This window comes from Hibiscus syriacus, unplaced genomic scaffold (genome assembly GCF_006381635.1).
Source record: "Hibiscus syriacus cultivar Baekdansim isolate YM2019G1 unplaced genomic scaffold, ASM638163v2 tig00116997_pilon, whole genome shotgun sequence".
Lineage (NCBI taxonomy): Eukaryota > Viridiplantae > Streptophyta > Magnoliopsida > Malvales > Malvaceae > Hibiscus > Hibiscus syriacus.
In genome coordinates this window covers 4,215,782-4,240,617 of record NW_024063513.1, presented here as the reverse complement: position 1 = coordinate 4,240,617, position 24,836 = coordinate 4,215,782, and the positions used below count along the sequence as shown (strand labels likewise).

Genomic DNA, 24,836 nt, shown 5'->3' with positions numbered 1-24,836 from the left:
TTCCATCTTTAACTTCTTTTAATGACACAACACCTAACCTTTGTCTAAACGTATGGCAATAAACTTTTGACAACGCTTTAGTTAAGCCATCAATTACCTGTTGCGAAGAGGGTACATAGTTTACCTTCAATCTGTTAGCTGCCACCTTTTCTCTCACAAAATGCATATCCAACTCCACATATTTAGTTTTGGCATGGTAAATTGGATTGGCTCTCATCGATATAGCACTGGAATTATCACTCCAGATGATAGGAATACCTTATTGCTTAATCCCCATACTGTCGAGTAGTGCAGCCACCCACGTGGCATCCGAGGATGTATCAGCCAAACTTCTATACTCCACTTCGGTTGTGGACCTGGAAACAATTTTCTGTTTCTTGGAGTTCCATACGACTAGATTACCAGCAAGATACAAACAATTGCCTGAGATTGACCTTCTATCATCTATGCTTCTTGCCCAGTCAACATCTACAAATGCAACCAGTTGCAATGACAATTCATTTCGAGACAGAACAAGTCCATAATCCAAGGTTCCGTTCAAGTATCTGAGAACTCGCTTCACAACAGACAAATGCTGCTCACAAGGTGCATGCATGTACTGTGCCAGCTTATTGACTCTATATGCTATGACTGGCATTGTGTGACACGCATACAATAATGATCCTACAAGACTCCTATACTCCTTTGGATCAATGAGAGGACTACTATCTTCTTTGGACATCTTGAGGGAAGAGACCATTGGTGTAGGCATCGGTGTGGCATTGCTCATATGTACTTTATCCAGCAGCTCCATGATATACTTTCTTTGACTCAGAAATATGCTGTCACCCACATACTTGACTTCAATTCCTAGAAAGAAACTGAGTTGCCCCAAGTCCTTGAGAGAGAACTTCTCACCGAGCAATTTAACTACTTCTTCTACTTTGCAAACCAAACTACCAGTAAGAATTATGTCATCCACATATACAAGGACATAAACTACATATTCTTCTTTTTTCATTACAAATAAGAAATAGTCAGCAAGTGATGCTTCAAAGCCAATATGTAGTAGGTGTTCCTTTAGCTTAACATACCAGTTTCGAGGAGCATGCCTTAGTCCATATAGAGCTCGATTTAACTTGCATACTAAGGGTATTCCATCAGAGTCAACTTCTTCAAACCCTTGAGGTTGTTTCATATAAACTTCTTCATGTAAATCACCATTTAAAAAGGCATTGTTTATGTCTACCTGTCTTAAACACCACCCCTTTTGTACAGCTACAACAAGTATCACATTGATTGTAGAAGACTTTGCCACTGGACTGAAGGTGTCTTGAAAATCTTGCCCAGGAATTTGAGAGAAACCTCTAGCCACTAATCTGATTTTGTATCTTTGTAAAGTACCATCAATATTCCTTTTTATTCTAAACAGCCATTTGCACCCAACTGAGAATCTTCCCTCAGAAAGTTTAACTAGTGTCCATGTATTGTTTCTGACCAAGGCATCATATTCCTCTTGAACAGTTGTCTTCCACATAGCAGACTTAAGTGCAGCATAAATTGAATGTGGTTCTTCATCATCATCATCATTTTGTATGCTAAGATACGCTTTGGGTTTAAAATCCCTCTTTTGCTTCTAGTTATCATGTAATGACTAAAAACTGTCTTGGAGCTTGAAGCAGCATTTAAGTCAGGCTGTGTTACCTCTTGCTGCTCATTCATTACTTCATCTTCAACACTTATATACTGCTCAGATCTTGCTTCTTCAATACCAAGCTCAGGTGTATCAAGATGCGCAGAATCAACACCTTCATCTTCAGCAGACTGATTCATCAGACTAGAGTCAGACTCTGGAACTGAATTACCTGCAGATGGTTGCATAACAATCTGTGAATTTTTTCCTATGTTCATGCAATCACCAACTCGAGCACACACTCTATGAGCACTATTGATAACTGCCAGCTTTCGAGAGGTTATCTGACATGTGTCAACCATTTTATCACTGCTTCCTGCAAAAGGAAAGAAACACTCATCAAAGACTACATGCCTGGAGATATAAATCTTCTCACTTGGAGCTAAGCATTGATAGCACTTATGATGAGCACTGTAACCAAGAAATGTGCACGGTTGAGACCTAAAGTCCAACTTGTGTTGCTGAAATACACAAAGATGTGGGAAACACCTGCATCCAAACACACGCATATAACTGTAATCCGGTTGCTTATTGTAAAGGGATTCAAAAGGCGACTTGCCATGTAGAACCTTAGTGGGTAGACGATTTATAAGGTATACCGCCGTACTAACTGCATAAGACTAGAATCTTAATGGAACTGATGCTTGTGCCATTAAAACCAAGGTTGATTCGATAATGTGTCTGTGTTTTCGCTCAGCAACACCATTTTGTTCTGAGGTGTGAGGACATGTCAACCAATGATGAACTCCCATATTAGCCAATACCATAGTTAATGGTCTGTATTCTCTACCCCAGTCAGTTTGAAGTTCCTTTATTTCAGTTTCAAACTGAGTTTTGACAAATGCATGAAATAATCGAAAGGCCTGCAACGTTTGATCCTTGCTCTTAAGAAAATATACCCAGTTGTGCCTAGTACATGCATCCACGAATGATACATAATACATGTACCCATTTGAGACTATATGTGAAGGCCCCCATAGATCAGAAAACACTAACTGGAAAAGTTTATCATGCAATGTGATTGACTCATGAAATGATATTTTATGACTTTTCCCTATTCGACAAGCTACACAAACTTTTATACTCTCTTTATTGAATGAAGAGGCAACATCAACCCCAATCTGTTTACAAACTTACATAAATAGAACATGAGCAGGATGCCCAAGTCTTTGATGCCACAAGTCATACATGTTTGCACTAGTGGCTACATTTACAACTATTGAACTTGGTTTCTTATTACATGGTGTATGATCAATAGCAAAATGATATAGACCATCATTCTCACATCCTTGCAACAACACTTCTCTAGTTCTCTTATCTTTCACCAAGTAGTGACTTGCATGGAACTCAAAAAAGACCCCGTTCTCTCTAGCAAACTTAGAGACAGATAAAGGTTTTTAGTGACATCAGGAACATGCAGAAGATTGTTAATTTAAAGAGCTCGAGATCTAGTTTGAATGAGAGATGAACCAGTCTTATGTATATCAAGATTGTAACCATTTCCCACAACTAACTTACCTGGTCCTGAATAATCAGACCCATCGTTAAGTTTGGAACTGTCTGGAGTGACATGGTGAGTAGCTCCTGAGTCTATAACCCATTTATCCGAGCTGGAAGGTATTGAAGAAGTGCTTTGTACTGGTGCACATCCATTACTTGTATATGTATAACATTCATTCTCAAAACCAGTTACATGTGTATTGAAAGACTCTTGTTTGTCAGCCAACACTCCAGAAAATGATTTATCAAACCGATTCCAGCATCGATCCACAGTGTAACCCATCTTTCCACACAATTGACACTGCACCCTTGCTCTTCCACGACCTCGAGAACTGGTTCGACTACGAGCTCGAGAACTGGTTCGACTACGAGAGTACTGCTGTGAGTTTCTTTCATTTCCAGTGTACTGTGGATCAGTAGATCGATCAGTGAATTTCCTTTGGTTGTTATTCTGGACATGTTCAACATTGGCACTGAGAAGAGGTTGAGATCCACACAATTGACACTGCACCCTTGCTCTTCCACGACCTCGAGAACTAGTTCGACCACGAGAGTACTGCTGTGAGTTTCTTTCATTTCCAGTGTACTGTGGATCAGTAGATCGATCAATGAATTTCCTTTGGTTGTTATTCTGGACATGTACAACATTGGCACTGAGAAGAGGTTGAGATTGAGCTTGAAAATTTTTAAGTTGAGCTTCAACATCGATTAATATAGACTGAACTCCATCCACTGTGAAAGCATTCTTGCTTGCGGTAATAACAGCAACAAAAGGCTGATATTCAAATGGGAGTCCATTCAGAATTGTGGCAACCTAATCAATGTCAGATATCGCACTGCCACACGCTGCTAACGCATCGCAAACTTCTTTGATCGAAGCAAGATATGATCGCATGCTTTCATCTCCTTTCTTGATGGCCCGTAATTTGCAGTGCAGACTCATTATACTGGTAGTTGATCGATTTAAAAAGAATTTAAGAACAGTAGCCCATACCTTAGCAGCAATTTCAGCACCAACAAACTGTGAAAGTAGGTGATCACTGATAGTGGATAAGAGCCAAGAGGCCAGGGTGCTATCTTGTGCCACAAACACATCATATTCTTCATTGACTACAAGATTGCCATCACCATCCAGTATTCTCTCTGGTGGAGAGCTCAGATCACCAGTGAGTAACCTCTCAAGTCGATGACTTCTAACTGTTAAGAGAACTTGATGCTTCCATCGAAGGAAATTCATCTCATCAAGCATGATGTTGATGCGTTTATTGGTGAACATCTTGCTGGGCTTCAAAGACTCTGAACTTCCAAGAATATTTCCAGGGCCATCGAATTCCATGACAACAACTCTTGCAAGATTAATTCAGAAATCTTGCCAAGAACTATCACGCAACGGAAGAAGAGAAGAGACTTATCCCAAAACCAATTGAGCGATTGATACCATGATGGAAAACTCTATGAGAATAGAAACTGTAATTTGTTATTCATGCTCAGATTATACATGTACACTGCCCATATTTATACAAGTAAAATGGTGCAAACGTAACAACCATAACAGCTATAATAGAAAGGTTGTTAAGCTGTGAGCTAACAGAACTAGCTGAGTGTTGCTAAGCTAGTATGCTCTGCATGATCGTGCATGCTTATGTTGTACTCCATCCAATATCATATTCAACAGTATAATCGTATCTTCGAAATGGACAACATCATGTAATATTACACGTTTAATCCACATTGCAATCTTCATTGTATGCATATATATAATCTTCATTGGAACTTTTGAGACAGAGCTGGGAGAGAAGGGAAGAAACATCAAGCAGAGGTAACCCAAAAGTTTGACTGAATGGCAATGCAGGTTTATGTGTTGCAAGGCACTAAAGAAAAAAGTGAAATTGATAAACCCCCGTTAGTTCTTCTTCAAATGGTACCGACAGAAGACATGGGTTCGCCCCGTTACTGGATAGTGTTATGACCCAAGTGCAGTCCATGCCAACTCAGCACACACATCAATAATTGCCAAGTCAGCAAATGGTGTAATTAAGAAAGGGCATTCCAAAATCGATTCGTTTGGTGTTTACATTAGCTGGCAATTAAAGGAAAACATGAAAGTTTTTACAAATCTGTTATCCTCTCTTCCTTACTAATTCTCTCGTATTTCTCTTCTTATCTTTCCTTCTTTATTCTGCTGTAATTTCCTTGTTTATCAATGAAATTCAATTGAGTATCTGCTGTAATTCTCTCGTCTGGATAGGGAAACTGGATAAGATCTATACGTTTTGCCTTGATAAAGAGGAAGATTATATCATCAGATCCATCACGCACTTAAATTCTTTCGAAACAATTGCTCATAACTTGTGTTTGTTTGTGCAAGAAATAACATTTCAAGAACATAAAGGAGAGGCAACAATGATCTCAAATCCACGATGGGATGTGTATTTTGTTTGTCGGGGAATTGAACTGAAGCAGTGCTTTTTACGGCTCTTTTCGGATGATAGAACTTCTTTTATATATATGAGCCAATTACATGGATCTCAATCCCTCATTCTGACTTTTAGAACGTGAGGGAACTGTTTCCGATGCAAACAAGACACGGATTGAATTGATTCCTTCACTAGTGAAGTTGAATTTTTTTTGCAGTGCATTCAAACATTTCGTAAGAATGTTCGTAAAAAGAAAACATTAAATGATTCCGTTGGGGAACAAATCAAGCACAAAGAATTTAACATAAAAATGAAATGAAGAAAAGCAGAGATGTTAGCACATGAATGAGATGGGAACATGTGGCGTCTTCTTTTTTTGGAACTTTATTAACTAATTTTCCTTTTCAACATGGTTGGTAGATATGGTAATTTTAAATATTTCATATTCAAAATCTTTGTTATTATCGACACAGAGAAATGACGAATGACGATAAACACGCAGATATTTTTTCTAACCAAAAGACTTGACTACCCTTTTTTATTGTTCGAAAGCTCACACCCTTGTACTATAAAGAATATTAGATTTTCGCTCCTCCATAGAAAATTCATTGTATCTTGGAAAATGATGAGAGCTGTGATCTGTTTACTCCCCTTGATTTTCATCTTCTTCACCATAGCTGATGCTAAGCGCATCTTTCCATTGCCTCGGCCTCAGCCTCTCGAGTCCTTCAAGGTCAATGCAACCCGGGTATGAATCTGATTCCATTGATCTCTACTTTCTGCTTGTTTTTTCCAACTGATTATTATTCATCCATCCATGCCTTTGATTATTAGATCGTTTTAGTTATAGTTTCAAGCAAATCTTGCTGGGATGCCAAACTTCTGTGTTACAGATTTCCTGTTGGTGAATTCTTCCCATATATAGTGTCGGCATTTATGGGTTGTTTTTATTTACCCTCTAAAATTAAAATATAATGACTGTTATTTTGCATAGAATGAGAGGAGCTGCTCTTACACGGTATCAATAAGGACAAGCTGTTCTTCAACTACCTACACACGAGATCAGATCAGTCTCGCATTTGGCGATGCTTATGGAAATCAGGTATGTGTCTCCGGATGTTTATATGTTTTCTTACTGGAATCATGAAATTGGGAAATGGGGGTTTAATTAATTAAATGGAGTACGGTTGGAAAGAGCAGGTGTATGCACCAAGGCTAGATGATCCACAATCAAGAACATTTGAAAGGTGTTCGACCGATACATTTCAAATAAACGGTCCTTGCACGTACCAGGTTTTGCTATCTTTACCTCTACAGGAGTGGATATGATGGGTGGAAGCCAGAGAGTGTGACGGTGTATGGCTATTATACCAAAGCTGCCTCATTCAATTACAATGTCTTTGTTCCTAATGGGATTTGGTACGGCTTTGATTTCTGTAATAGGGGGGCTTCTGCTTCTGCGTAAACAATGTAGGAAATTGGGTTGGGGGTCTAGCTGATTAGAACACCAGTCTGGAAATCTACTATTTTGATGTTTGAAACTTATTCAGAGATTGGAGAAATAATTTTTGTTTTTTTTTTTGGTTTAACATGGTTGTTGATAATGAGTAATGGCTTCTGTTGTCTTAAAAAAAGGGCCACCAACAGATGCAGACACGACTGACATTTTGCGTATTGAATGAATCATTGCCTCGAGTGTTTACAGCCTGTTGTGGGGGGGTAAAATTATACTTTTAAATACAAATTTGCTGATAAAATTGTGAATTGCAATGCAATTTTTTTTTTTTTGGGGGGGGGGGGGTTTAAGGCGTCCAGTTATCCTCTAGATTTCAATTATATTTGATTAGACTCTTAGGCAAGGGACAAAACTGTCTTAGTGTTATTTTTTCTTCATTCACAAAACTCAAATCCAGGATCTTCTGTTAGAGATATCGAGCTCCTACGTATGGGCTGAACAACTCTTTGAATGATAATTTTATACTAGCTAATGGTCAAATTATAAATTACGAACAGGAACACAATGTTTTCATAACAAGGCCCTGATTTTTCGACATCAGAACAAGATTTGTTGGCTGATAGTAGGTAATTCGGAGGATTGGTATTTGATGATAGTATCTTGAAACAGGAGGCCATTAATTTATTTAGTCAACTTTACAATGGGTTAAGAATAAGATACCTCAGTCGTTAGCTCACCATTGACCATGTTCGATATGAATCCCGTTAAAGCCCCAGGTGTAGAAAGATTACATTCACACTTCTTTCAGAGTTAATGAGATGTAGGCCAATCCTTATTTAATACGGTGAAAGCAGTATTTCAAAGAGCAGGGATCGACACGTATTTGAATGGGAATCTCTTCGTTTTAATTCCCAAAATATATTTGAGACAGAGAATTTGGAATGACATGGAAGTGGGCAAGTTTTATGCGAAAGATGCTTATAATGGCATGACGAGGGATAAATTGGAGACAGAGAATCAAGATCGGCCTATAATTTGGAAGTTACTCGACGGGTTCACTACCTTTGTTGGCTTGCGTTAAAGGAGCGGCTGAGCGGTGCCGCTTTCATCTATCGGAGATGGTGTGAATCAAGACCCACGTAGTAAAACGTTTACATATTAATTCAATTCCAATATCAAATCTAAACCATAAACATTCACTGCATCTAAATAGATCAAAACTTTAAACAACCAGAAGAGAAGGACGTCACCCAATGAATTGCCCTACCAACGAGTGCCTCTACTCAGATATTCCTTCCTCAAACACGGCATTCGGAGGAATCACCGTCGTAGAACCCTCACAACATTCTGGTGGGAAGAAGTCCAGCATTTGCTCCTCCACTCCAGAGAAAAGACTCTTCCAATCCATAGCCTTCCGCAATCAGCAGGGAACCATCTTGACCCAATCAGCAACAACCGAGAAGAAAACCCAAAAATCCCCAAAACAGTAGTCCAGCTATCGTGAGAGAAAACGGTTACTCCAAACGGTTACCTTTTTTCCCCTTCATCTTTTTCATTCCACTTTTATCAGAACTACATCTGCTCAAAGTAGGTAGTGCTGCCGCTTGGTTTATTCATTTGATTAATCAACTTTAACTTTCACTTCTGTGCTCCAATTTTTCCTACCATATCCTATTTATTCTTTTTGGGGCAAGACCACGTCCTAAAGATTTAGTTATGTATAATTTGAAAATCTCTTAAAATTAGACATGTAACATGTTGAGTTTCAGATGTTAACAATTGATTGAAAATAACAACAGTGCTAACCTGTGGACCTTGAAGTTTAGCTCACTTTTCAATTCCATGGATACTAATTGCAGTAGGTGGTGGTGTATGAACTTCCAATTCAGCTTGAGGTTGAAAAGAGAACTGTCATGGCGTGTTCTCTCTAAAGGTTTTCGCCATAGGATATACAATGTAACCTTGAGATTCCACTCTTTTTTATCATTCTTGTTCTTATTATGATGGATGTTGGCTTTTTCGTTGCAATTCTGCCTTTAACATGATTTATGTTATGATAGGAAAATGCAAGAGGAAGGACTAGAAGTCCAAACAGCTAAAAATGCAGACCACTGTGGAGGACTCATCCACCACCTTTCTTTAATTCGCAACAAGTGTTGCTTAATGGCGTTTGTATGCATCTCATACCTTTTGTTGTCCTTTCTTCAAGACACTGTTTCTCTGTTAATTTGCATGCTGAGTGCAGTTTATCATTATCAGCTGCTAAATTTTGTACAGGTATAACCGAGCTGAAATTATCCGAGATTTGGCATGGAAGGAAGGGTTGCTTCATGAACTTCCACGTGATATTGAGGAGAGGTTCTGTGATTCAGAGGAGCAGTATTGCAAAGATCATTCTTAATCTTTGAAGACATACATGTCACGACTGAGCCTTGATATAAATGAGGTAATGTCTATCTTCTCAAATGAATTAAGCATTTTACCAAAAGAACTTAGGAATATAGGTTTATTCAATGGGAATGGCAAACCTTCTAAGATTAAAATTTTAAATGGAGGCCTTTAGATCATGATTCAGTTGTGGGTGTTACAAAGAACTGAATGAATGTGTATATACTACTGACGTGTTACAATTATGAAATCAGGCTATTAAATGTAAGAGTACTTGAAAGCGTTGGGTTTCTTTTATTTGTCACAAAGAATCGAAAGCAAGTAGCTTCAACATAGTTAAACCGAAATGTGTGATCTTTTCTTTCTCACAGAGCACTGAAAAGCATTTTAACTCTTAAGTGATTCAATTGTTTTGAACATGGAAAAATTGGATAAAATGTTGGCTCCACTTTCATATTCTCAAAATGCAAATGGATATAGATTTGGGCGGAGGAAGACACCCTTAATTGGCAAATTTTGCACTTGTTTGCCACCAATGAAATGACAACCTTCAACCCAAGACCATGCCCATGTTGCCTTGTCTTTCATTTCTCTCCAAACTCCCATTCCTGACCCAAGTTCCCTATACAAACAAATGACCCCCTCACTGCCCACGCATTTCGTATTGGCCCAACTACTCTTCCCACCTAAAAGCTTTATCCCCATTTCCGTTGGCACCTTTTGGATTAAGTCCCATCTATCTCCCTTTTTCAGCTCCCATATACAAGCCTCCCCTCCACTCGTCCCACCCGCAAGCGTCAAGCTATCATTGCGGCACAACAACACCGCGAATTCGAGCTTGTCCGCCATAGGAACACTGAATCCTCGCCATGTGTTGGCACCGATCTCGAACCCCATTACACTATAGGCCCTGGCTGAAGTCATCCAATACAGAACCCCATTTGAGTAGACACTCTCATTTGGTGTCCAAACCGTTAGTCTCACTGCAAATTCCATCGGCACGAACCCTGTTATATACCACGTGTCATCCACCGAGTCATACATTTCCAATTTGGATTCGTAAGTGGCACCGCCATGTGGTGCTTCGGACATCCCGCCGGCTACGTAAACTTGAAAGTGTGGGTTTGGACCATGTTGGGCCGAGTCTAATGTTACAACACCAACTGCTGGATTGGTCCTAGTGATATTTAACATCGGAAGGTACCTAAATTGCCTTGTGAAAGGGTTGCATAGAGCTAATTGAAGGACTGTGGAATTTGTTGGTCTTACAAGGATGAGGGAACCGATCGGTGCAACGGGTCGAACCGGGTCAGGCAAGAAGTCGAACGAGAGCATGTGCCAATTGTCAGTGACCGGATTATGGACATAGCAGTGTTGGCCACGGTTGCGAGTTGGGAGAGCCAAGAACCAAGCTTGGTGGTGCTGCGGTGATACCGCGAAGGAGGTGGTGATGGGATAGGTCTGTGCGCACATGTACCAATTCCGGCAAGCCGACCTTGCACGTGCCAGGGAGTCCGGTGAGAGGAAGGAGAAGATCTTAGCTTGAACGTCAAAGGGAAGGTTGCTCCACATTCCTCCTGCCTAAACAGAAGACGGTGAACTTTGTTTTGTGAAATGCAAGGCGTGGAAGAGCGTATATAGTTGGCAATTATTGAAGGGTAAATTATTGGACCACATGGTATTGAGATGCGTGACCGATATTATCTGCCCCACATGTGATTCTAATATGTTTTCTTGTACCTTTTATTCATATAAAAATATAAATTGATGGTTCTTGGGAGTGCCTAAAGGCCAAGAAAAAGAGAATAAGCTTTTTTTTTTTATATATAAATAATTTTCTCTTTCATAAATGAAATTGTCTTACCCGAACTTTGTACTATGATGCTTAATTAATTTAGATAGGATTACATTTTAGAGTAAGAATGTTTACGTTTGGGAGCAGGCTGACCCTCAATCCCTATGGTTTAAGATAAGATGTTAATCAAACTTTGGTAAAAGAAAACTTATAAGAATAAAGTTGGATGCAATGTCAAGGTGCCATTAGCTGAATTTGGTAAATTAAGTTTCGGATAAGTAAAGGGAACCGCCAGATAAAGATTGAAACAAACACGCCACAATGACTCCTTGGTAGCTCTCCAAATTCAAAGCATTGATGTTGATTTCATGTTTATTATTACCCCATACTTTCTTTGCTAATTTTCTCTTCAACATAATTCCTCAAATCATTAACATGTTTCAAAGTCCGATTTAATATTATTTATCATTATCGAATTGAATTTAAGTGGTTTTAGTAAATTAAGTTTAAACATTTTAACACTTACATGGGTTTATTCATTTTTTTAAAAAATTATTACTGTGGAAAATGATAAAATCTCACCATTTGTCTTGTTCTAGTACATGTGGCCCATTAACCCAACCAATTGATTTTTTTAAAGAATAATTTCAGTTGATTATAAAGATAATTGTTTAAGTTTTTTGTAATCAATTGATAATGTGTTCATAATATGTAGACGTATTTATTCAAACTCAAAATATCTAAAAAATAATATTTTATTATTATTATGACCATTTGCTGAGTTCGTTTGTTTATATATATTTTTAAATATTTAAAATTAATATTTGTTTATTTTTAAAGAAAATATTTTTAACAATATTTTAATTATTTTTTTTTTGAAAAGTAATAAAGAGTAGACTCTTGCAATGAAGCAACTTGTATCTTTAATGAAAGAAAAAACATGCTGTAAAGGTATCATAAAAAGGATTGACAATGAATTTGTAGGTAATAGAAAGTATTGATTCTTTAACTCTCAGCCATTCAAATTGAATAGCATTAGTCGAGCAGGAAAAGATGTTTTTAATTGTTTTGGAAGTATTGATTGGTAGAAGGTAGCCTATCATCTTGGAATCTCCTGCACATAAACCTTTCGCCCGGTGAAACCTCACTCTAATTATGTTGTTCGCCGCATCCTCTTTTGTACCAAAACGAAGGGGTTACTTCTAGCATTGTTGGAGTCAATGAAGGCTATTGATAATGGAAATGATGGTGGTTCTCTCACTTACTTGAGACTTTGCATAAGTCTTAAATACTACTAGTATTTTTGGACATTCATTGACAAACAAAGGACAAGAACACGACTCATCACTTGATAGTCCCGCAAGTTGCACATTCTACTGACGCAAGACGACAGGCAGAGACTTGCCTTTTGTTTTGTTTTGTTTTCATTTTATTTATTTCAACTTAATTTTTTTTACTATAAGAGGTAATACTTAATAGTATAGTGAGAAAATTGTGCGAGTGAGAGTGACCCTTATACTCAAAAGCACAGATTCTTTTCCCACTAACTGTAAACTGCTGGTTCATCAAAGGCATTGCCAAACTTGGTACACACATCAAGAAAAATCTTCACGACATGAACCCCCTCTCTCTTTTTTGTATCCACTTTGTCTTTGTTGATTTTTGGTTGTTTTTTAATTCTGGAATCAAAAACATCCTGGGTTTGGAATAGGGTTTTTGTTTTTCTGATTGGGTTGCGAAAATTGACGGCAAATCCTAATTGAAAGCTTGATCCTTTTGTTTGTTGATGTTAATGATGAATTTGAGGCTGAAAACTCGATGAAGATTGAATTCTTAGCTACTTCTGTACGTGTTTTGTTGTTGTAAAAGATAGAAATGTCGGGGGATTATAGAAGATCAATTTGATACTTGATTAAGGGTCACCTTTGTCTTTTTAGTAGATTTAATTTATTATTTTAGTTCATATCGTATTTTTGTATTAATTTAACTCACAAAGTTATTTAATTGTATTATTCCATACCCTTCCCCTAACTTAAAACCTTAAATTATAGATCATAAGTTATTGTTTAGGGTTTAAGATTTATGGTTTAGAGGTAATGGGTTATGGTTCAAGGTTTATAATTTAGGGTTTTAATTTACGGGTAAGATATAAAATGATGCAATGAACAACTTGCTAAATTGATGCGAAAATATGATGAGCAAAATTGATAAATTGAGTATAGTGCAAGGGAAAAATTATCTTTTTGCCTTTGATACTTATATATGGAGACTTTGGATAGAAGCTTGCAAGTATCACTCAATTGCCCATCGTACTTTTCATGCTATATAATTAAGAAGATAAACGTTTGTAATAAAAGGTTGAACCCAGTTCTTGGTATGCCTTCATCTTCAGTGATCTTACGCATTGATGAAAGTGGGAAGTCTCAGAATCTAGGAAAACATGTGGGAATAATTGGAGGGTTATCCATTGATTCTACTCTAAATTTCTTGAGAAAATTAGTGCAATTGAGCAAAGAGAACGAAGAGAAATGCATTCATTTGCTGCTTGCTCTGATCCAGTGGGAGCATTCATCGCTGGAGAAGAGTTTTTCACTCTGCAGTAGAAACGAAGTTTCACCATTAGATCGTACCTTTGATTTTAAAAAACCCATGGAGTGAAAGGGTTTTCCTCGAGCTCACTGCATTGTAATGCCTTGTCATACTTAAGTCACACTCATGGCACGATGAAGTGTTTTAAGGGATGTTCCGTTCATATTGGTTGAGAAATAAGGAGCACGGAATGTACTGAGAATTGCTCTCCAAGGTCTTATGGTCCACCGTTATCCTTGCATCTGATGACATCTGGAATGATCCACTTCTTGAGAAATGCACCGACCCCATGGATGCATTCGCCACTTCAACAATCAAGCTGTGCAGGAAGGTACATAAAAGCCGCTACGTGAGTAGTTCCTGAGGAAGTTTGGTGGTGATCGGGATTCTATTGAGCCCGTTACTCTAACTAATTGGACTTTTATTGGTCAGTTGCCCATTGGACTATAAAAAGGCATTTGATATGATGGCCTAAATTTCTTTAATCCCTTTTCATATCTCTAAAGTGTTTTCGCTCTTTCTGTTAAGTTCCAACGGTTGTTGACTGTGTAGACTCTCCGGTGATCATTTCCGGCTGGAAATGGCTGTGCTGCATGTTCAATAGAAAATGATCCCCATATTCTTCTGCAATAGTTGTGTCTATTGAGAAAGGATATAATTACAGAAAGTACAGACAATGTTATGAACAGGAAGGTGCTTGTTTGCACAGATTGTTGTGGATCTTACCCAAACTTCCAACATATTAATATGGTTTCATTTTCTGTTCCGATAACAACAAGTTCTGAGCTTTACATTCATCACAAATGAACTTGCTTTGGATTGGAAAACAACATATTGTTACAGTTCAAAGTAGTAATGGCAATTAAGTTATTTTAAGTTTTAGGTATATTATATAATACCTTGATTTATATGCAACTCGAGATATCATAAATGTAATGAATTAAAAAAAAACGAATATATTCTTCTCTTCTCCGGTATTCTTCCCTTTATTCTTTTTTTTTGACATAATTCTTCCCTTTATTCTAAATTAAGTTTTTAAAACTCATTTTATAATTAATTTTTCCTAAGTTAATACTTATTCAACGAGACGTAGCACTACATCTTAAATTATACAATGTGTATTAAGGGTGTTAAAAAATATTCAACTCGGTTGATCCGATCTGTTGACCCGTTGACCCGAACTAAAAAACTGGGTAATTATCTAAAAAAGTTATCTAACCGGGCCGGGTACCGACCTGATATTTCCTGGGTCAAGCCCGGGTCACAAAATTATATTTTTTTCAGCTATCGGTGTCCCGAGTACTGGTTACATTTATTTATATATATATATATATATAATATACATATTTAATTATTAATAATTTTATATATTAAATTAAACTAATAAAATTAAAAAACCATCCACTTAATAATAGTTGTATGTTTAATAATTAATATAATATTTTATTTAATAATATAAATTGTATATATTTTTTTAAAAATTAATAATTTGAAAATAATAAAAAAATTAGATATCCGATTACCGATACCCCAACATCCGAGTTAAGACACGGACCGAACAATCAACTATTCTAAGACCTGAGTAGGGTACCCTGATTTGAATAACGCTTATCTATGTTTTTGTATTGTTCGGGTATCCGAATTTAAACACCTCTTGTCTATGTTTTTGTATTGGATAATTTAACACTGAAAGGGCATGCAACTAAGAGAACATGTTTGGGCCAAATATTCATTAAAATAATTAAGGATAAGATGGACATAACATAATAATAGCTGCAAAGGAAGACAAGGAGAATCTTAGCATAAAGCATAAAATTATTTAATTGTACCGCTAGCACAAAACACATCCAAGATTTGGATGGGGTTGAGCTCAATCTACTTATTATTTGATCAATTAAAAAAAATTCATTTAAATTCAATTAATTGAACGAATCAACTTATTTCAATGTTCAAAGGAATCGATATTCTTTTCAGAGGTCACGGGTTCAAGCACCAGCAGCTGTAACAAGGTGATTGAACGTTCATTATCATACGATTAAAAGTGTTTAGAACAGATAATACTTTATAATCATCTTAATAAAAAAATCAATTAACTTTTGAATTTTAAAAGAGCTTAAAGGAGGGATCCTATACAAACATTTAAAGACGGACTTTCAGTATTTTGTAAAATTGAAGTAGCAAAGTTGAAAGAGGAAGTTTTCTTGAATCAACAAAAATATGCACGGAGTATCAATGAATATAAACATAAATAATAACTATTTAAAATATTTACTAAATTTAGAAAATTCTTATAAAATGTCGTACGAGCAAATTCTTTTGAATTGGGTGGTTAGGCCCAACATGTATAGTTGGACCATCTTTTCATTCCATTTCCATTAGTTTTATTGATTAGGAGGGAAAAGAAACTACAACGTTAATGAACAGATTGTAGCTTTTATATATAATCCAGTGCATATGAGATACATTAATAGGACAATAAAAGGGAATCCAATGTGATTCTATGTTTTGAATATACTTGGCTTTTTGCATGACCACAACTTTCTCTCATCTGTAAACTTTTATTTATTTATTTTTAAATTATTATTATCTGCATTGGTATGTTTGATACTACCAAATTTTAATGGGTTAAAATGCTGACATGCAGAAGTGGAGTCCTATCTGCTAATCATATCGTCTGTTGTTTTTTTAATTTTAACAACAGTTGTACTTGATAATTATGATTAATTAAAATATTTTAAAGACAAAATTAAAAACATGTAAAATAAATTATTTATGACTAAAGTTAATGCATGGTGATGGAAAAAGAGAAGAGAATCATCTTCTTTTAAGAAAGCCAAGCATTGCAATATAAATAAATCAACTCTCTCTGGTAAAATAATAATAATAAGCAACAAAAACGATAGATTGAAAGCATCATCATCACAAAAAGTAGTACACGGTTGTAACTCTTATGGGGGGAAACATGGGAAAATGGCTTCAAGTGGTGATCAAAACAAAGGGCATTTACACCATGTTTTCTTCACCCTTTAGGAATTCCAGCAAACCCCAAAGCAATATAATAAAGAGAAAGGAAAACAGCAATTAATAATAATCTCTCTTGGTTTGCAACACCTACAAAAGCAAGTCAAGAGCCACATATATTAATGAGATTTTGTGATCAAATTGCATGAAAAACTAAGGTTAAAGAGAGAATGTACCCAAAACTTGATAGCATGCTTTTAGTAGGAAGTTCTGTTGCTGAAGCCCCTTGGAGCACTGCATCTGAAACATTCCATTCGGCTTGCAAAGTTGTGCTCATTGCATCCCGACCTGCATTCATCAACCAAGTCTATGTGTCTAAGTTATTTTTGGAACAAAAGAAGGTTGAATCACAAGTTCAAATATATACCCAACTCAACTGCTTTCAAAAGAAACTATAGTAGGGAAAGGAAGCAACTACTGAGGGTGGAAAAAGCATGGCATTAACATGCACACGTAGTCACACAACACGTCACTTTATCATACAAATGTGTTCACCTGGTACATATCCAGTCGCCGGATTTCCACCCGGATCGATTACCGCTACCGACTCCTCTAGAACGCGGAACCTCACAATCAAACCCTCCGGCAGAGTCGTCCTTTAATGCACCGCATTTGAAGCAGCTAGAACGGCTAGCAAAGTTGTGGGTTCCACAGTTCCCCGCAGTGCAGTACCAGTCACCTGGTCGGACGTCGGAGCCGGTGGTGAACCCAAAGGAGGAGCCACCCCTCCCACCGCCGAAGCCGCCGAAATGATCAGCTGAACGTAATTCCCCACAACGTTGGCACGAATCCCTCCTTTGGAAGTTGAGGTGCTGGCATGACCTGCAGTTCCAATCTCCTGGCCTGCTCATCTTTACCATAAAATTCAAAACAAAAGCATTTTAACTCAGCGGCCAATACAATGTCTGAAAACAAAACATTGAGATTTGAAGTTGTACCTTAATTAGAATAATGGAAAGATAATAACTCTCACTTCAATAAGAGAATGGGGTTTGAATCAATACTTGAAGAAACGACTCAGCCAAGGGGCTCTTTATATACAATGGTTAGAGCACTGAAAAGGGTAGAAACGGAGGGCTAGCTGTGTATGCTACTTTTTCCTGTTCTTCACATTTAGCCTTGATAAATGAAATACTACTAATAACAATTATATTAATATATAAAAATCTAATAAAGCAAGAAAGAATAAAGGAAAATTCTGGGTATGATTCCAAAGGAAGGAAAAATTTGAAAACTTCAATAAATTCGCCTTCTTTTTAGGGTTTTGGTGATACTATAATAATTACATTCAAGTAGTTGGTGCATGGACATATGCATAGTTTCTGGGGTCAATAAATATGGGATGGGAACAATTTAGCTCTTTTTGTTTTAATATTATTATATGTATGTTTTTGAAACCCAATGCAAATTTCCTTTGTCACATCGAAGTGAGAGATTACTGTACAATACTAATTCTCCACTACATAATGTCTTGTGAACTTATTTGGTTATGGAAATCAATATTTGGAATTAATCCATCAAAATATATTAGAATTTTAAAACAAATAACACAAGTAGTATGCATAAGGTTGGCAAAAGCAGAAGAAATTAGTGCTCAAAGGCTAAGGCAGGAGAAAGTGGGAACTTTCAATCAGCAACGGCTCAGTCTCCAAAATGGTTAAAGTGGTACGTATCAAATTATTTATACTCAGATTATATCTAGAGTTGAGTTAGAGGTTATATAATTAAAATTAGACATTTTAATTAAAGTGCTTCTGGTTCCTTATCTTCTAACTTGCTAAATGTTGACAAGATAAGGAATGAACTAGTTGGATGAATGGCTTGCTATGTATAGGAAACTTGAATCGAATGGGCTATGGGAATTGAAGATGGAAACAATGTGCAAAACAGGAATGACGGGCATGAATTGAAGGACAGAAACAGTGAGGCTTTAGTGTGTGTGATACGGAAATGGGAAACATTTTAAAACAATTTATTTTCAAGGGGCTTTGTGCTGATTAATCTGAATCGATTTAGGTCGTATATTTGATTTTAATGGGTGATTTTTCTGACAGGAATTTTCTGCATACACAAATATTCGAACCTGAAATATTATTTAAACGATATTAAACTACTTACCACTTGAATCAACCCGTTAATAGAGTTAAAACAATCTTCTTTTGGTGACAAACAGTCAAACACTCAAACTCAAGTGGGATGGATAGCGACGGTGTTGATTCGGGTAGAGGGAGAGGCATGTAGGGCAGCCCAAAAAGCAAACAGAAGATCCTGTCACCCTATGACTACATCACATCTAATCCAAAATTGCTCTTCAATCGGGTAATACGTTTTCAAAATTTTCTTAACAAATACTATGTAGTTTTATTACATTTCTCAAAATCTTTAATTCAACTCTCTAAAACAAAGTTCATTTCACGGCCAAAGAATGGTATGAAGCATTTCTTGGCATTTAGGGAATACAATGAAGAATGAAACCTAGGCAATGGAAGGGCCCATCTAAGATCTCAATTATATAGGTCATGTCTCTTTCAGTTATACTTTGAAGAATCAACAGTCAGCAAAACACGAGTAAAATTGTTGTTGCTTTACATTTATATTTGAATGTTCTCCTTTTCTGTACTTAAAGCTCCACTTGAGCATATGGTTGAATGGGGTTAAAGAGCTTTAGTCTTTTGGTTTTGTGTGTGCGCTGGTTAATAAAGAGGGCTGCTTTATTCATTTTGTGAATTATGTTCATCCTTTCTCGATTTAGGTTTCAGTCATTGATTTGTTCCATTAATGAAATATACTTTTTATATTTATTAATTTTTAATATTATAAGATTTAGTGGAGTTCTTAAATTCTTTTTATAGGCTTACTGGAATGACAAGTGTTCATGTTAAGTATAATAAAAAATTAAACTTAAATAACGCGATTAGGTTTTCCAAGCTTGGTTATATTTTGATTGACGAGACGTCGTGGGAAATATTGGAAAAAAGAAGCAGGTGGATGGAATACAATTCATGCATGCACATATTTTGATTATAACTTTGATATCTTTAGAGGAGAAAAACAAAAGGCAAATGAAAAAAAGAGAAGAGAGTTTCAATAAAGATAGGTTGGGAGGTGATGATATTGATGTTCTTCGAGGTTTTCATTTTGACCATCTTTCCCCCCCCCCTTTTCTGCGCCTGCTTTGCTTAATCACTACTTTTCTTCTTTCATCTTGCAAAACCACTTTTCTTTATTGTTTATTGAGCTTTCAACGTGATCTTCTTTTTCATAAATATTTATTATAATTAGAAATATAATGAATGTTGTGTACATTTTCATTCTGGTGGTTGATAATCATAAAAGTGTGCTTAACTCATGGAATCAGCCAATCAGGCCAGGATGAATATTTAAATCTAAACATTCAACACGACCGGAGCGACTTCAATGGTAAATGAAGTATTTGAAAGAAATACCAGGGCTCACGGGCATTTAGTTTCTGTTTCCAACGAACACCATATTTTAACAAGAAGGGAGGGATTGAGAAGAAGTGTCGTCCATTCTCTTGAAGAAGGGTAAAGGAGCAAACTGTAAAGCGAAGTGGTGCATGATTCCATTGGCCTTGGGAATCTCGTTCCCATGCACCACCCAATTTCATCCTCATCATTAGTCCCTCTCCTTTTATTCATTTTGCTCTGCTTTCTTTCTGTTTGCGTCTCTATTCACTACGTTAAACACACATTTTCTTTAACCCCGAGAAATTATTAAATGTTACTATGGGTATAAACTATTTAACTCGTCAAATACAGTCGGTATGCATTAAGATTTATATAAAAAAAATATTTTAAAATTAGTTGTAAAAATAAAACGTTTAACACATTTTTTCTTCTCTTTTTTGAAACAATTATATATAAACGTAGTAGTATTAGTAAACGTACATGTTTTGAATTCATCTTTTGAGAAATTAAAAGTGGAGTTGGATGCCGACATGGTTGACCTGTTAATTAAGATGATGCATGCACGTCACATACACAAATCTGGAAAAGGAAGATCCAAATCCACTACTTTAAGGGTTTGAGGGAAGGGGTCGGTATTAGACTACTATCAGCATGCCGCTATTGTAGAGGGACAACCATTTTACGTATACCTCAAGAAAAGTTTTCCTTTTTCCTTTTATAAATAACTTATAAACGAATTCATAGTTTTTAAAATACTATATTTTGTGAAAATAGAAGAGCAGGGGAGGTTTCATTTTCATGGTGTGCACGGGTTAAGTAGAACTTAGAATACTCGAGCATGAATGTATCAAACAATTAAAGTTTTATGGAAGAGAAGTCTGACCCAACTTTATGCGTCAAGCCCACTTACTTTTTAGATTCTCAGTTCTCAGCACTTTGATCATCGGAGCCCAAGCCTAAATTGGGGAAATTAATACGACTTTATTTTTTTTATTAATGTGGGTAGGCGTAAAGTAATATTTGTTTAAAAAAATTTATTTTTTTATTAAACGTTCACACATCTGACATTTATAGTGATCGAAATCAGGTCCTCAACGAATAACAAAAATTCATTTACCATGAAAACCACTTAATTTTAAATTAAAATTAAAAATCTATGCGTAATAAACTTTAAATTTATATATTCCATTATTAATATAATTTTTTCACATAATTTTCCTAAAAAATAACTAAACATAATTATTACTAACTAAACATAATTATTACATGGTATAAAAGTATAACAAACCATATAACAAACACAACATACTTTAATAACAATATCATATATTTATTTAGAATTTAATAATTATGTTGCATTTATATTTAAACTTCTTTCTTTTTCTTACAGAAGTACATTCACGATATAAAAAAAAATTATGTTGTATTCAAGTTATTAAGGGGAAATTTCCTTTGGAAATTATAACATGCTCTTGCCTTTCCCAGTATCTTGTGGTGTTGTTCGTTGCTTCCACTTCCCTTCTCCCATTGAGGAAACGAGGAATCAAACCTAAATTATTTTTGTACAAAGGCAGTATTAATTTGTATGTTTAATACACACGTGTATCTCTAAGCTTTCACTATAGGTAAAACCACCATTTCACAACAAAAAGGTTTAAAAGAGAATTGCCCTCTGCTGATCGGATTTTGGAAATGGAACTCAAATTTCACTTGAATGTTTGATTTGTGGAGGCTTAAGTGATCTAATTAGAGCCCAATCCAGGCCTTTGAAAAATGCCTCTTGATTTCAACAGCACCCCACAAACTTCCCGTTCTCTTGTTTGGATCTTTCACCAGTAGCTTCCTTATGAAATCATGTGCCTTCCCCATTTCGTAACCGGTACAAATCCTGGGAAAAGTTACAGGCTGCCCAAGTATGTTTTTCATGGTTGTCGCCCCCACATTCACCTTCGAAAGGTGTCTTACCATATAGTTCGTACAAGAATACCCCAAATGCCCACCAATCTACACCATTCCCATCTCCTAACCCCCTTATCACCTCCTGAGCTAGATATTCTCGTGTGCCCACGAACAAACCTAATTGAGCATCGGTCAGCTCATCCCATAATTGGACCTCCGGTTTCTGAATATCAGCTAGTAGTATCGCACTAGCACTCGGAGAGGATGAAGAAGAAGAAGAAGAAGGTTTCATATTGTTTTTCTTGTTAGGCAATGATAAACGAGAGTGGTACTTGTCCATGATACTACCGGCATTGCAGTTCAGAAGTTCTGGTGAAAAGTCTCATTTAAGGGAGAGATCGAAGTCCGTGAGCATAATATGACCATCTTCTTGAACAAGCACGTTTTCAGGCTTCAAATCACGATAAATTACACCCATCATGTGAAGATATTCCAATGCTACAAGCACCTCAGCTGCATAGAATCTGCATCATCAGTGAATGTGATTCTATATCGTTAAAGAAAACGTAAAAATGCGACAATATGAACCAAATAGGTTATGGTTGGAGTTTGAGTGTTGGACTTACTTAGCAGATGGGAGAGGAAATCTGGTATCGGGTTGGCGTTGTATAAGAGTGAGCAGGTCGCCACCAGGACAGTACTCCATGACCATACATGAGTACTGGAAAAAAATTGAACTCAGCATATAATGTCAGAAGGAAGGGATGATCGAGCATTCCCATAATGTTCCTCTCCATTTCATGTTGTTATAGTTAGTATTTAGTTAAGCCTTTAAGGGTTGGTTATATTATTAGCTGAGTTAGTTTTCTTCGGTGGTTCTTGTTATTCTTGTATGATAAAGGTTGTATATAAACTCTTATTAGTTTTGTAATTCTGTGAGAGAATAATGAGAAAATTATTCAGCATTTCTTGGTTGTGATATGATATGATCATAAGTATTTTTCTTTTAGCTTCCGTTTCTATCATTGTTTTTTTTTTCTTCTTCTATCCTTCTCTTCTTTGTTAATCTCTTGTTCTTCAACATGATTGAGCTCAATGATCAGCTTGATCATGACAACAATCCTTACTATCTACACAAGTTAGATAGTCCTGGAATGGTGTTAGTCACACAACAGCTCGTTAATGACAACTACAATAGCTGGAGAAGGTCCATGTCGATGGCTTTATTGATCAAGAACAAATTAGGGTTTGTGGATAGCTCCATTCCTGCATCAGATCTACTTCACACGATTTGTTTAATGGATGGACGAGGGCTAATAATCTTGTTAACTCTTGGATCTTGAACTCTGTCTCAAAGGAAATTGTTGCTAGTCTTTTATATCATTCCACCGTTGCTGCGATCTGGAAGGATCTTGAAGATCGATTTCAGCAGACAAATTGACCAAGAATTTTTTTCTTTGAGAAAAAACTTGGTGAGTTGGTACAAGGTTCCATGACAGTAAGTACTTACTATACCCAACTCAAAATAGTGTGGGATGAACTAGTGTATGCTAAACCAGTTTGTACTTGCTTGCATTGTGATTGTGGAGGTGTTCGAAAAATGCTGGATGAACAACAAAAAGAACTCACTATGCAATTTTTAATGGGATTGAATGAATCATATGCTCATGTGCGAGGTCAGATTCTGTTGTTGGATCCCTTTTCATCTATTACAAAGGTTTTTTTCGATGGTTGTTCAAGAAAAAAGCCAGCGAAGTATTGCGTTGGCTAATCCGGTCGCTGAGCCAACGTTTGCTGTCAAAACCACAGCCACTTCAAGAAAATCTCGTCCTCAGTGTAGCCATTATAACATGATGGGGCACACTAAGGAAAAATGTTACAAGCTTCATGGGTATCCTCCTGGATACAACAATCGATCTGGGTTTTCCAAGAAGTCTTATGTGAATAAGGTTAGTGTAATGGTTAATAATGATTCCTTATCCACTTGGCAGTGTCAAAAGTTGATAGCCTTGCTCAGCAGTCATCTTTAAGCAGCTTCAACCTCAAATATATCCTCTACATCTGTCAACATGACTATGCAAGGCAAGTTTCTTACTTATATTAATAGTTTGAGTTCATTTGATAATGGAAACTGTTGGATCATTGACTCTGGGGCATCTTGGCATGATCGTTATTCTAAAGATTTCTTTGTTGTATTGACTCTTGTTGAAGATTACAGTATTCTTCTTTCAAATAAATCTGTAGTCTCTGTCAAGTTTTCTGGTATAGTTCGTCTTTCTCCAAGATTTGTGCTCAAGGATGTGCTCTATGTTCCGGATTTCAAGTTCAATCTTTTGTCAGTTTGTAGTTTGGTAAAGAATCTAACATTAATATTCTGTTTGGCCAAACTCATTGCTCGATTCAGGATCTATGGCAGGTGATTGGGAAGGGTGAGATTCATCGCAGGTTATATCTGTTGTGTTTACCTTCTACATGTGAAGTGTTGCTGATCATGATTCTGTTGTTGCTCTAACTTCTTGGCATGACAGCTCGATCACCCAAGTCGTCGAGTCTTAGAATCATTAAAAGTTGTATTACCATCTTTTGATATTAATAAAGATCCTTGTCAAATTTGTCCTCTTGCAAAATAATATCGGCTTCATTTTTCTATTTCCATGAATCATGCATAATC

At 36.5% G+C, this 24,836-nt stretch overlaps 2 protein-coding genes and 2 pseudogenes across 2 annotated transcripts; 1 reads left to right on the top strand and 3 right to left on the bottom strand.

Annotated features, from left to right (window-relative positions):
* Positions 1 to 6,135: 6,135 nt before the first annotated feature.
* LOC120194181 lies at positions 6,136 to 7,164 on the top strand (annotated as a pseudogene).
* Positions 7,165 to 9,793: 2,629 nt separating this feature from the next.
* Positions 9,794 to 11,125, bottom strand: LOC120194180 (protein UNUSUAL FLORAL ORGANS-like). Its single transcript, XM_039196570.1, has one exon. It carries the CDS (start codon positions 11,003 to 11,005, stop codon positions 9,893 to 9,895), a length of 1,113 nt encoding a protein of 370 aa, XP_039052501.1. The 5' UTR covers positions 11,006 to 11,125; the 3' UTR covers positions 9,794 to 9,892.
* Positions 11,126 to 16,742: 5,617 nt separating this feature from the next.
* LOC120194182 (transcription initiation factor TFIID subunit 15-like) lies at positions 16,743 to 17,883 on the bottom strand. The gene is made up of 4 exons (XM_039196571.1): positions 17,777 to 17,883; positions 17,334 to 17,689; positions 17,015 to 17,126; positions 16,743 to 16,928 (listed from the first exon to the last, which is right to left on the bottom strand). Exons 2-3 carry the CDS (start codon positions 17,687 to 17,689, stop codon positions 17,036 to 17,038), a joined length of 447 nt encoding a protein of 148 aa, XP_039052502.1. The 5' UTR covers positions 17,777 to 17,883; the 3' UTR covers positions 16,743 to 16,928; positions 17,015 to 17,035.
* Positions 17,884 to 22,118: 4,235 nt separating this feature from the next.
* The window catches only part of LOC120194465, a 29,679-nt pseudogene continuing 26,961 nt past the window's right edge, over positions 22,119 to 24,836 (bottom strand).